General features: G+C 39.5%; 4 protein-coding genes across 4 annotated transcripts; 3 read left to right on the forward strand and 1 right to left on the reverse strand.

Annotated features, from left to right (window-relative positions):
* Positions 1–5737: 5737 nt before the first annotated feature.
* BDR25DRAFT_386578 (alcohol oxidase) lies at positions 5738–7757 on the forward strand (the record flags this gene model as incomplete). Its single annotated transcript, XM_033698014.1, has 5 exons — positions 5738–5939; positions 5987–6023; positions 6098–6465; positions 6524–6970; positions 7021–7757. 5 exons carry the CDS (start codon positions 5738–5740, stop codon positions 7755–7757), a joined length of 1791 nt encoding a protein of 596 aa, XP_033550563.1.
* An 80-nt stretch (positions 7758–7837) lies between these two features.
* Positions 7838–8960, reverse strand: BDR25DRAFT_352228 (uncharacterized protein; the record flags this gene model as incomplete). Its single annotated transcript, XM_033694994.1, has 5 exons — positions 7838–7953; positions 7977–8165; positions 8206–8708; positions 8744–8828; positions 8903–8960. 5 exons carry the CDS (start codon positions 8958–8960, stop codon positions 7838–7840), a joined length of 951 nt encoding a protein of 316 aa, XP_033550564.1.
* A 724-nt stretch (positions 8961–9684) lies between these two features.
* BDR25DRAFT_386584 (uncharacterized protein) lies at positions 9685–11258 on the forward strand (the record flags this gene model as incomplete). The annotated part of the gene is made up of 1 exon (XM_033698015.1): positions 9685–11258. The coding sequence occupies one exon, from the start codon at positions 9685–9687 to the stop codon at positions 11158–11160; it is 1476 nt and encodes a 491-aa protein (XP_033550565.1). The 3' UTR covers positions 11161–11258.
* Positions 11259–11954: 696 nt separating this feature from the next.
* BDR25DRAFT_256563 (uncharacterized protein) lies at positions 11955–12861 on the forward strand. The gene is made up of 3 exons (XM_033686416.1): positions 11955–12045; positions 12096–12456; positions 12516–12861. The coding sequence occupies exons 1-3, from the start codon at positions 11963–11965 to the stop codon at positions 12825–12827; spliced, it is 756 nt and encodes a 251-aa protein (XP_033550566.1). The 5' UTR covers positions 11955–11962; the 3' UTR covers positions 12828–12861.
* Positions 12862–14332: the final 1471 nt, after the last annotated feature.

Consider the following 14332-nt stretch of genomic DNA (forward strand, 5'->3'; position numbering starts at 1 on the left):
TGCTAGTAAAGTCTACTTTACTAATAAGTAGCTAGTACTTTTTATAGACTTTATAGATGTTTTTATAGTAAACTATAGTTATAGCTAGCGCGCGTAAGGTAGATAGTAGTTAAGATAGACAGCTTAAAAAAGTAAAAAGTAAAGTTAAAAAGTAAGTTAATACTTTATTTACTTTACTTTATTAGTTTTAAATATGTATAAATTATATATAGTAGCTTACTATTAAATAAAAAAGTAAAAAGTAAGTAGTAGAAAGTAAAAAGTAGAAAGTAAAAAGCTATTAAGTAAGTTAATGCTAAAAGTAAAGTGTAAAAAGTTAGTGCTAAAAGTAATACTAAAAGTAAAGAAAAGTAAAAGGTAAAGAAACAGCCTGCCTTTATATGCTGCAAAACACTAGCTGTTAGAAGCAGTTACTGTTATATGTATAGCAGGTGCTAGCTTAATTAGTAAGCGTAATCTACATTAAGACAATATAAGTTGCAGAGCACTTTAAATAAGTAAAAAAAAAAAAAATTAGCTTAAAAAAAGTAAATAAAGTAAATATTATAACTATAGCTATGTTTATAGTTATAAATAAAGTTATAAGCGCAGCAACACTTATAAAAAAAGCAGTAGTTATAAAAGCAAATATAAATGTAACTATAAAAAAAATAAAATTAGCTTAAAAAAAATAAATAAAGTAAAGAAAGCTATAATTATAATAAAAACTACACATAAAGTTATAATAATAAGTGTAATTATAAATGCAAGAATAGACGTTAGCTATAACATACGTGCTTAATATTATAGACTGCCTAATCTAGAAAGGTCGCAGCCCTTACTATAAAACACTAGGACTAGCGCGCTTAACTGTCCTCTGTTCTTTTACGCTCTCTGCTGCTAACCTCTACTATAGTGTAAGTTACTTAGTAAAACTTATTAATTAAATTACTACACTTAATTACTTTTACTACTTTTTTTTACTTTAAATAATAAACTATGTTATGTTTTAAATTAAGACTAACTTATACTATTTATTACTTTTAGCGCTAGCTAACCTGCTTTTAGTGCGCCTAGATAAGCCCTATAACCTGCACAATAACCTTTATTGCCCTTCTCTCTAAAATAACTACTAAAATAGCCCTAAACACTATGCTTTTAGAGTTAGTAATACACTTTTTTATACTCTACTATTACTATAATCCCTTATTTAATATAGCTGCACTAGTCCTTCTCTAACTTTACTCTTAGTAAGCTAAGACCTACACTACTTTTATAATATACTATTAGATTAGACTCTATGTAACTATATATTTATAGCTAAGGAAGTAATATTAGATAACACTTATCTACATAATAAAGTTTTAATAAATAAAGATAAAAAAAAGCGCTTTTAGTTATAAATGCTAAACTAAGTTAGCTGCTATTATTATACTACATAGTAACATTAAGTAAAGACAGAGAATTTAATAGTATATATGCTAATAAAAACAACATATCTGCAGTTATAAAACATAATATAGTAGACAACTCTAATGTAGACAGCAGACATAGACCTGCAGGGCTAATAAAGACAGGCGCCTCCTCTGCAGACAAGACGCCTACAGAGACAGCAGTAACTGCTACTTGCCTATAAATGCACTTATAATAGGCTGCACATAATTAGAAAGTGTGCATAGCCTGTAACATAACTTAGTTGTCTTTATCCTTTAAAGCAAGTTTTAAGAGAGTAGAAAAAGTACTACCCTACTAAAAAGTAGTTAAATTTAATAATAAGTCTTTATTACTTTTTTTTTTTATATATTACTTAAAGAACTGTTACTAATAAAGCGTGTAAACACTATCTATAATACTATAAAAAAAGGCGTAGAAGCTTAGCCTATATATGTTAAAATATTACTACTATAGTAGAATACTAGTATTAAGAAAGTGTTTTTAAGTAAATGCTATACTAAACTTTATAGCATTTTAAGCTTTTCTAACTTTATAGGCTAATTTTTATTAAAACTTAACTAGTATAAAAATAGATTTAAGTAGTAAAATAAAGACTTTATTAACTATAAATATAAAAAAACTAGGCCCTTATAATATGTTTTTATTACTAATATAAATAAAAAGTGCTACTTTACTATATTTAACCTAGATTTACTTAAGGGTAACTTTAGCCTTAGCTTTTAAAAAAGGCGCAGTTAGCTGCGTAACTAGACTTAGCTTTTAAGTATTTTTAACTAGAAATAGATTACAGCTAGTACAGCACCTTTTTAGTAGTAAAAGTAGACTCTAAGTTAATAAAATTATAAGCTTATTTTAAAAATACTAAAAAATAAACTTTTAGTAGCACTTTAATATAATTAGATTTAACTACTTAGAGTAGATACTTTTATATAACTAAAGCTCTGCTTTTAACTATTCTAGCACTATTAATATGCTTAGTAGTTTATAATAAGCTAACTAGACCTACTCCTACACATCTTAACTAGCTAATATTCCCTACCTTGCCTAGTTTTTTACTGTCCCTACTAGTGTGCTAGTATAGTTAGAGTAATTGCCCTTAGACAAGTCTAACATAGTAGATATAGTATAAAGTGTAAATAATAAATACTAACTTATTTTATATTAACTTTTTTTTTTTTTACTAGCTTACTAACTTTATAACTACTTTAATCTAAAGTAGTCTACTAGCCCTCTTCTAAGGCAGTTAAAGGCATAATATAAAATAAATAGTATAGTAGTTATATATTATCTAGGTCTTCTTACTTTATAACTAAACTGCTAGATTAAGTCTTTAATATTATCTATAATTAAAATTAACTACTAATAAACATGCTAGACATTAGACAGATCTATACCTATTCTAAGCATAGTTATAGTAATAGTAACTTAGATTAGAGACTTGTCCTTTAAAAAATTAGCATATATTTAAGCTTAGTTAAACTTTAACATATGCCTTATATATACTACTAACACTAATTAAATATTTATAAGTAGATAGCTTTTTTTTAAAAGTTAACTTTAAAAAAGCTAGGCTAAAGTAATAATTTTATTTTTTTTATTTAAAAATATAATTATTTTTAAAATATATAAGAAGATAATTTATAATGTTTTTACATTAATTCCTACATCTATATAGTTTAGAAGCTAGTTATATAATGTCTAGTAGCTAGTTAGGATTAGAACAATTCTAATAGTAATCTCTAGCCTGTTAACAGAGGTGCGTATAATTCTTAGCTGCATAGGAGTGTTATTATTACTAGTTACTAGCGCTTAAAAACATCTACTTTTAAAAAGCTAGGCCTTAGTTGCAGCATCTAAGGTTACTGTACATATAAAGAAGAGAGTTATAGAACATATTATCTAATAAAGCTTATAAAACTAGATATATGCTGTTTAAAATTTACACTACTACTAAATAACATAGCACTTATTAATTATAACTAGTTAGACTTAGTCTATAAAGCTACTTATAAAAAAAAAATAATAAAACACTAAAAAAATTACTTACTTAAAGCTAAAAAAAATATATGTATAATGTTTTTTAAAAATTTTACTAAAAAGTTTAAGATTAAAATTCTTTATTTTTATAGTAATAAAGTATAAATAAGCTTTAAAATATTTTATAATTTTTTATTTTTATTTTTTTTAAGCTTTAATAACAGGATAATCTAAAGTGTTATATACCCTATTATTACTAAATACATATGCAGCGTAATACTCTTACTAAACCTAGTCTTTATAACTAGAATTATATTACCTAAACTAAAAATAAAGTGTTAGACAACATAGACCTGCTTAGTATGTAGTTCTCTTCTACTAAGTAAAAAGAAAAGAGTATTTTAAATAAAAAGCTTTTATAAGCTAACACTACACAGTTTCTAACATTAAACTATAACTATATAAATAGTTATAAGAATATTATTATTTTTATTAAATAAAAAAATATGCATAATCTCTTTTTATATAGCTTAGATTCCTGTTAGTATAGCGCTCTCTAGTGTTCTAGCAAAGAACCTAGGGTCTTATTAATAAGGTGCCTAGTAACGCTTAATAAGTAATACTTAATTATAATAAGCACACTTTTTACTATAATTTACTAGACTAGGTAACACTTATGCATCTACTAAATAACTTAATTATAGATTAGGACTATTCTACTTATACTATATGTTACTATTTTAAATCTATGCAGCAGCCTTTAAACTTAGTATGCTTTATTTAAAACAAAGAGTGTGTTCTAGAGGCTAAATTAAGGTAGGTTAGTTAATCTTAGCTATTATTAATAGTTAAACATAAGTAGATAGACTAGTAGAGAATAGAGTTAAGAAAAACAGTTGCGTGTTAGAATATGTGTAATGCTAAGCCTATAATTTTTATAGTTAAAATGTTAGAAATTTATTTAAAAATAGTTTAAAGTAAATTATATATACTTTTTAAGTAATTAATTTTAATTATAGGCGCTATAATAAGCTGTGTGTAATAGTATCTTGTATAGAAGTTTTTAGTAAGTTAATAGACAAAGCTTTGCACACATTGCGCTGCACTAAAGTCCCTCAGACAGCAGCTAAGAAGGAAGAAGCCCTAGCAGGGGTCTGAAAGTATCTATACTATTTGTGTACTAGTGTCTTCTTGGCATGCCGTCTGAGCTAGCTGAGATAAGATTGATGGGTCTTGGCAGGCTTAGTCAGCGTTTATTCAGCTCCCTTGTCAGCCTCAAGCTCAGCTGTATCCAGTGCTTAACAATATGGCGGAACTCTCACATGTCGCTCCTGCGCCTCGAATGAATTCCTGCTGATCGCTGTATACCGATAGTGAGCAACGAGTTCCCCTCTAGTCGCCATGCCTCCCACTAGCTTCTCCCGAATTATTTCCACGCAGCTCGACCCTCTGCCGAGTATAACGTCAGACCTTGATACATGGAGTGAGACGGAATAGGAACTATATCAGCGTAGGGAGTGTCACTATCGCTGAAGCTGGGCGTGGTTCTGGAGGTTCAACGCATGCTGATTTGCTTAAGGCAGACACCGGCCGAGCTCCCACCGAGTCACTTCGCGGCCATTCTCTCTTTCCGGCCGTTCTATATTATTATGGGTCTGAGAAATGTACACGCTACACATGATCACTCTATTTCCCCAACATGTAGAAGAATTTTGACAAATGTCCCTTCAGCCAATGTCCACACCCTCGGAATGGGTGTCCTGATCGACTGTAGGCGAGATTAGATTCTAGAATTGCGTCTTCTTCACTGCCCAGTACCATGGCCAGCATGTTTGTGGGGAATCCCTGCCGCTTCTTGGGAAGCGTTTGTGCTATTGGCCCTGCTCAAAAGGCTAAATCTGGAACCGTTGGCCTCATTACCCGGCATCACACGTGGATGCTTGCAGGGGACGCAGCCACGCAAAAACGGTGACCTCGACCTCTTTCGCCAATCATGATACTCATTCTAAAGCATAATGACAAATGCCACTTTCCTCGCGTCTAAATACTTTCAAAAGCCGTATATGAACCGGCAAATCAACATATTCTCTCGCAGATATTTATCCCGGTGAGGCGAATTGATATATCTTAATACACCAGTACCAGGCTTAATCCTCCCGAGAAAATGTCTCGCGATGCATGAAGTCTTCCATAAGAGGTATGCTTTCCCCGAAGCTGTGTGCTTGTTGCCGGCGCCTGATAGTTGGCAATTCTATGGTTTCTAGGCGGCGTTGAAGCATTAGCATCACCATTAACCCGAATTTGCACTTTGAAACCACGATTCATCATGGGCTCCAGAGTATTCTCTATTTCACTTGCAACAATACTTACCACTGCATGGGCTGCTCCGGCGGAGACAGCTGAGAGGTTTGGCTACGCAAATATTCTCCAGAGGGGAACTCAAGTCAGAGATGCATATGACTACATCATTGCTGGTGCAGGAACTGCGGGTCTGACTCTGGCAGATCGATTAACAGCCGATGGGAAATGTGAGACCCTAACCAAGACAATCCTGAAAGCACTGACAGTAAGTCAGATTCTGTTTTGGTTATCGAGTACTGCTACCCGAGTAGGTCGTCCGGTTTCCTCACTATAGTCGTGCATTTTTCTCATGAAGCGCAGTCTCCGATGCAACCATCAAAAACAGCAATGGCCGAAATTTCCTTGACCCTGGTATCAGCTACAACATCAGCTCTATCCCACAGGTAGACATGAACAACAGAGAACAGCAAGTGAGAATAGGCTGCTGTGTTGGAGGAAGCTCTGCGATTAACGGAATGGTGTTTGTCCGAGGGACGAAACCTGAATACGATGGATGGGCTGAGCTTGGTGGTACTAAGTCAACGTGGGATTGGAATGGTGTGTTACCATATTTTAAGAAAGCGAGCCATTTCAACCCGCCGGACGAGGTGCTAGCAAAGAACTTCAACATCACGTGGGACCCAGAAGTCTGGGGACAGGATCCGGACACTCACATTTATGCATCTTATCCGAACTATGAGGAGCCTGTCATGAGTAAGGATTCCTACAATGCTGCTCGAAACTGGCCACAAAAACTGACGACAAACTCCAGTCCCATTTTACAACGCTGCGGCGAAGATGCCGAAGATGCCAATTCCCAAAGATGGAGCAGGCGGAAAAAGCGGACTTTTCTGGTTCCCAACATCCATGGACAATCAAAAGTACTGGCGATCATACTCTCGGACTGGTCATTACGACAATATTAAGAGAGACAACTATGATGTCATCACTATGCACAAGGTCAAGAAGATCCTTTTTGATGGGACAACAGCTACAGGCGTCCAGTTCAGTCCCAGAGACACGAATCAGACTTTAACAGCGAGGGCTAGGAAAGAAGTCATCATCTCCGCCGGAACAGTCCACACCCCTCAAATTTTGCAGAACAGTGGAATCGGCCCCAAGGACTTACTCACCCAAGCTAAGATACCCATACTCATTGAGCTCCCGGGAGTAGGCCAGAACTTCCAAGATCATGCCTACTTGGCTGTAAACTATCAATGTAGAGTCAACCTCCTTTCAATGTGTCGTTCATGCTCATGAATATTCTAGGGGGCAATGGTAGCGGCCCGATTGGGCCGAACATCACTCAAACCGGCAACCCATCTTCTATCGCTGGTCCTAACCTAGGAGCTTGGATCGGCCTTCCAACGATGACCGATGACTTTGAGAAAATTGCTTCTCGCTACGAAGCCCAAGATCCTGCGCAATACCTACCCAAAAACACCCACCCAACCGTTATCGCCGGTTACAAAGCCTTCCAAAAGCTTCACGCTAAGCTACTTCGAAGTACTAACTCCAACTGGCTCTGGCTCCCCATCTTCGGTCAACCCGGCGGTATCGTAATGAGCATGCACGTTGTCAGCCACGGCACAATCAACATCGATCCGGCCAACCCCGATGCCGAACCCATCGTCGATTATCGCGCCCTTTCTAACCCCATCGACCTCGACATCATGGTCGAAAATATTCGGTACATGCGCAAATTCATGAACTCCTCCGCCTTTGCTGCCTCCCGACCCACAGAGACTGGGCCTGGAATCAATGTCGAGGGAAATGAGTTGAAGGAGTGGATTAAGAGTGTCTTGATCCCGACGAACTTCCATCCGATTGCGACAGCGGCGAAGAAGCCAAAAGAGATGGGAGGTGTGGTGGACGAGGAATTGAGGGTGCATGGAACGAAGGGGCTCAGAATTGTGGATGGAAGTATAATGCCAACATTACCAGGGGCTAACACACAGCAGAGTGTTTATATGATTGCCGAGAAGGTTAGTTTACTGACTTGTTAGATACTGAAACCGCTAATATGTGCATAGGCTGCTGATATGATCAAAGCAAGTCAATAGGAGACTCTGTCAAGATTATGTATTTATTCTTGAAATCCAATTGAATGCGATTCCAGTCGACAATGAGGAGCTTGCACAAAGAGAGAAGATTGTGCGTATCCCAACAATATCAGTAGACCAACAAACTCTTCATCAGTATCTCAAAGCAGGACCAAATCCAACATGGAGAAACGACAATAACATTGACCCTGCGAGCAGTGAAAATTGTGGTGCAGACCTGGTCGACGATGAAGGCTTCGTCGTTGCTACTATTCCTGGAGCAGAGTGCGATGACCCCGGCAGCGCAGGCTTCGTTACTACAAGACTTGTTGTCAGGCTCGTGATCGGCGCTTGAGACGCTGTCGGTGTTGCCTGATTTGCATTAGCGGTGCATTCCATTTACACCTCTGACTTACATTCGCTAATACACCGACTACATCCATAAACCCGCTACAATATTCGTACCCCGCGACATTAGACAAAGTTGCAGGCACCAGCTGGCAGGAAACATTGGCATAGTAGCTGCAAGTAAAAGCTGCCGAAAGCACAGCCGGTCGACACATGCATGAGGTCAATTGGCTTTCCTGCGTCGAAAACGTCCGACATTTGACTACCTCGGCTGACTGGCTAATACAGCCGTCCCAGGCTGTACTACATGCGAGGATATCGATGGAAGAGTATGTCGACAGTGCTGGTGTTGTTGGACTAAATGTGATGCGTGAATCACACGCGCTGTGCCAGCTATCCGCGAGATCGTTCCAGGTGTCACCGTTGTTCATGCCGTTGCAGAAATTTGACTCGTTTTCGCATCTGTGAATTGTTAATCTCATATCTTCTCTCTTCTGGAGACTAGATTCGGAGGAGTGTACTCGTAAATTCCGTTCAGCATTTCCTGTCGGCAGATACACGATGCGGCTGCGGGCTTGTTGGTCGAGACTGAGTTATTACACCGTGCGAATTCGGAGACTAAAGAGCTACATTTTCCGTAGTCGGATGCTGTTTGAGCGACCGGGTTCAGGCAGGATGTTTGTGGGACTGGGGTGTAGTCTTGAGCCCTAGAGAGGATAAAGAAGGAGAGAAGTGGGAGAATGGAATAAGAGCAGCGTGACATCTCGTTGTTGATGAATAATATTGTTTCGGAAGTGCTTTTGAGAATTGTTCTTCCATTAAATTAACATCATAGATTGCTACCGTAGAAATAGTCCTCGCTAGGAGTAACGCCCTAGCGCGTTCAATCCTGTGGTCTTGAACCATGATACGCATCACAAAGGACATATTTGTCAATTAACTTGGCAATACTTCTAATTTTCAAACAAGCTGAGGAAATCTTGCTGGCGCCGTGTCTCGGCATTAAAGTAGTGCTGCTTGTGGCTAATATCCTGGGAAGTGATTGGGTTGTCGTCGCTACACCGCACTTCAGCCTTCGTTTTTCGGGCGAAACCACCTAAGACAACTTTCACCACCGGGAATCTCCGCGGCACCTTCCGTACGCTATTTCAGACATGGTAGGGTACTACACGTCTGCAATCCCGAGTCTACGAGGCACTTAATTTTAGTAACTAGTTCCAAACTCAAGGCGACCCGCAGTTATATCATCGTTGGCCCTACTTTATTCAACAGCACAGCGACCAACACAGGCATGGAACAATCAAGATCTAAAGCAACATTCGTTGAGTGGAAAGCATGGAGTCTACGAAAACGTTGGACATGCACTGTCCTTCTTCTTAATGTCACACTCATCGTCGCAATTCTAACCATCGAGCGGATATCTACGACACGAAGTGGGCTCGTCGAAGTTTCTGATTCTTCTAACACAACATTTCCCCCCTTTTCCGTAAATGGCATCATATCAAATAAAGGACTTCTCTGGACAACACTTCCATCCTTCGCTATGGTCCTTAATCGCCTAGCTTGGGATTCGATCGTATCTGCAGCAGCAGAACGACAACCATACGTCGAACTACGAAAATCAAAAGAAAAGGCAGTGAGGATGGATCGCTCAATCCTGCTAGATTATCGGTCTTATGCATCGCTGATAAGCTGGGCTTTTGCTTTCAAAAACAGGCACTGGTTTCTGGGGATTTGCATGGTGCTAAACCAGATCCTGTCGATCTTCATAATTCCGATTGCCGCATATCTATTCTCTCCCGCAACTTTGCCGGTACACAGCAACATATCAGTCAATATTGTCAGCGCTTTTAATGTATCCCTGCTCACCACCGAAACCGATGCACAGCCAGCGATTAACGAAGCAGGCGCAGTTCTCGTTCACAGAGCCACTCCTCCACCGTACATAACATCGGAGTATGCTTTTGAACCACTCTCAAACATCTCTATCCAGTCCGGGAACGTGACGGCAGCAATCGACGGATTCTCAGGCTATATCTCCTGTGAACTGAAAACCTCCGATGCAAACGTATACCGCGATGGCAACCTCCTATTCATTGACATGAACGACCGCGGTTGCAGAATACCAACACAGCGCCTTCCTCTTTCTAATGGTTCTTCACACCTGGAGCTATCTTTACTTGACACAATATTCGCCCGGACTTTCAGTACAGATACATGCTCCAATAAAGCCCACAACTCGCGAATCGGTCTATTAGCTGGTGGCTTCCCAAACAATAACACAAACGCCTGGAATGTCACTGCCATCTCCTGCATCCCCTCCTTTTGGAAAACCCATGGAAATCTGACAGTAACTCTTCAATCCAGCATTCCCTCTCGGTTTGAATTTCACCCAGTACCAGCCAATAGCACGGAAATAGACGCTACCGAATACCAAGCTCTTGTTCGAGGCTTACCTGCCTACCAAGCCTTCGATCCAACGGGCCGCTTCTACACCGATGTCTTCGGCCGTGCTGTGTTTGGATATGCGCAGAAACTTAATAGCAATACTGAGCCCTCAGTACTCAACAGCACCACACTTATTGAATCCATGGAGCGCACATTTGCCGCAATGTTCGCTTTTCTAACCGGAACAGCACTCTTCGAATCTACGGAAAAGCGGGAACTCAGAGCTGTGCAAAGCATTAACGTAACGAAGCTATTCGTTGTCAGACCAGTTGCCTATACAGTTACTGCAGCCCAGATTCTTGTGGCACTTTGCAACGTGTATCTCATTTGGTACATTGAGAGGTATCCATCTTGTTTGGGGGATGAGCCAAGGGGATGGTTACGAATCGCTGCTATGATTCAGAAAAGCGATCTTGTTGATGTCGTGGCGCGGATTCAGCGGAGGTATCCGGAGAGTGATAAGATTGAGGATACGGTACGAAAACAATATACATGGAAGGAGTGCCGGGCCTACTATAACGAGAGCAAGGAGAGGGTAGTGGTAGAAAATTTGGAAGAAATAATGACTTGACGAAGGGAAGGGTGCGTGGATGATTTCTTTGCAGTTGTGACATGGCCCGCAAGAATTACTCCATATCTCCCCATACCCCTCCAACTGCACTTATCAAAATCCATTGAACCAATATGTGGAACTGAAAGCGTGAGCAAGAGTGAGCGAGGTAATCTCTGTCCGGGGATTCCCTCTTCGGGTTTAGCACAGCTCCGCGCTTATCTATATCAGGTATCGCTCCTTGCTCAATCAGCCTACTACTTTTGACGTCTATAAAATGCTCCCCCTCTCATCACTAGGTGTGACGGTCGCCTCGCTTCCGTCCCATGTATCAAATATCGCATTACTTGTCGCATCGCTTTCATCTCAGGGAGAATGAGATGGAAAGGGGTGTCACGTGACTTAAGCGAACTCCCGTACAGGTGAGATTTTGTGTACGTTCGTACAGCAGGGAGGATGAGAGGTAGGTAACAGGAGGCAAGTATGTCTCAGTCATCGAAAGGCTAGATACTGTCCCTAATGTATGAGCGGTGGGATACGTGAACGCGGGCCACGGGAGGAGGACAAATGTATCAGTATTCAGATATCAACATGTGGGATGAGGGAACGAGACTGGGCTGTAACGATATGGTTGCTTTCTTATTTTATGTACTGAACAGTTTTGTGGAAGATTGCAAGCACAGTAATGTGAATTCTTCCTCTTTTGGGCTGATGAGCAATCTCATCCGCATCGGGCCCTGATCGATTAGTCAGCAATTTCTTGGACGTTAAAATTGACTTTAATGTTTCTTCTCTCACCTCTTCAGACTTGCACACTTACACCATGGCTCAGAATCCAAAATCGAGCATTCTGGTTCCGCTGTACATCTATCCTGACCATGGCAAATGGGATCCTCTTTATGAAGCGTGAGTCCTTCAACACCAAACGGCATACACTGCCCACTGAGTCATCTCAGCATTGTGGCCAACCAAGATGTAAACTTCACAATAATCATCAACCCAAACAGTGGCCCGGGCTCGGCCCCATGGTGGCCAAATGATGACTACGTTCGCGAAATCCCACGGCTAAATGAACACTCCAATGTGCGAATAGTCGGATATGTTCGGACGGCCTACTGCCAACGACCGATTCAAGAGGTGTATAGGGATATCACGAAGTACGCGGAGTGGTCTCGAGATCATGTGGCTTCAAGACTTAGTGTGAAGGGGATCTTCTTTGACGAAACGACAAATGTGTTTTCTGAAGAGGTGAGAGAATATCTGGACGCAATTTCTCAGTATGTGAAGCAAAGCGAAGGGATCCTCGGGGATCGAACGGTGAGTATGATTTCCGAACAAAGCAGCAGCATATTAAATCTCAGTGATGACTTCCGAAGGTGATTCACAACCCCGGGACAGCCGTCGATGCCCGCCTAGCAAATCCTGGCCCTGATGTCACCGCTGTGGTTGAAGTCGCGCATTCGACATACCAGACGCCAGAGTACCAACAATGGCTATCTACCTCTTCATACGATCGATCGAGAACCTGTTACATCATACATTCGGTCCAGGCTGAGGATGTGAAGAGATTGGCGTATGGGTTGCGAGAACGCGCGGCCTATCTTTTCGTTACAGATCTTAGCGAAAATTACTACCAAAGCTTTGGTTCCAGTTGGAAGCATTTCGTCGAGGCTATTAAAATGGATTGAGATGTTGGAATTTAATAATGCAGAGGAGGAAAGCCAGCCTCAGCATGGTGAAGTGAACAACTCTGGCATTTGCTGATTGAATTTAAATGCTCATATGGAGACGATGTCCGTTTTCCTCCACACGAGAGTTCTGGAGATGGCCTTTTTTTTCCCGCTCAACAATGAAGATCATCCATATGCGTCTCCCCATATTGGCGGCATACCGCAAACCCCAATGATCTTCCACATGCTACACTTCCAAATTCCTGGAGGAATGCTGTCGGCTCGGAGATCTAGGCAAGCTGCTATGACTTCCTTCCTACCTAGAAGATGTGTTAGACCTCTCCAATTCACTGGTCGCTTCATGTTTCTCTGATCGTTTTGGATTGGATAGAAACCCTGTGCGGAATTCAGCAAACGTATGCATGCTTTGGATACGTACAATAAATATTATATAATCATCTCCACAATCTCAATTCATGAATTGCTAGCAAGCTCCTTGAATCGTACGTCTCGCAATTTAGATTCAGATCTAAGATCATGACAGCGTGGCCAACAGTCCGTAGTACGTAACGTAACTACGTGAACGTAGTAATCACGTAAGGCGTACAAAAGTAGTCAAAATGTAAGACGTAACTTTTATACACTAAATTGCTAAGTACGTCCTGTAGTACAGGTTAGAGAGGTTATATTTTAGGAGATTTCCCTCCTGTTTTTAGACCCTATTAGCTATCGCGTTAGAAGCTTTGTTTAAAGTCACGTTTTAAAGTAACAATTAGACTCTACATTTTGTAGCACAGTAGCTGCTTATTAGAGTTGTCCTAACAAGCTAGAGATAAAGGGTAATAAGGAGAAAGATCTATAACCTTACTAGCATAAGCTTTCTAGTAGTAAGTATTCTGTTAACATAAGCCTTCTTACAGGCTTAAAGTTATATAAAAAACAGCAGAAAATAGCAGAGCTTTAATAATACTATAACAGCTACATTAAAGACCTTTCTATAGCTAAGAAGGAATCTCTGCTATTTTAATTACCTTTTACTTAGTAGCTTAAAGTTAGTTATTACTTACCTTACACTTTTTAAAATTGCCCTTAATTTTCTCTGTATACTCTTAATAAGCTACAACTGTAAGAGAGCCTTCTCTAGAGGCAGGAGGATAGTTATAATTAATAGAAACTGCTTAGCAGGTTGTATAATTAAGGCTCTACAGCAGCTCTAAAAGAACTAGTTATGTTATAAGGTAGAGAGTAAATTAACTACTCTAGGGGACTTTATCTAAGCTAAAAAGCTTCTTTTAGAACAATTTTAACCTAGACTAATAAAACTTCTTGCAAAAAGTACAAAAGTATAAGGATTTTAAGAAGTTACTGTTATATTATGTACTTACTAATTAATTCACTGCTTATGTACAAAAGTACTACTAAATTAAGAAGTTACTAGCAGAAAAAAGCTCAAACGTAACGTACTACGTACTGTTGGCCACGCTGGATCATGACCAATTCCGTGGTCGAAGCTTTGGGTGTAA

Source organism: Lindgomyces ingoldianus (genome assembly GCF_010093535.1).
Source record: "Lindgomyces ingoldianus strain ATCC 200398 unplaced genomic scaffold BDR25scaffold_8, whole genome shotgun sequence".
In the NCBI taxonomy this organism is placed as follows: Eukaryota; Fungi; Ascomycota; class Dothideomycetes; order Pleosporales; family Lindgomycetaceae; genus Lindgomyces; species Lindgomyces ingoldianus.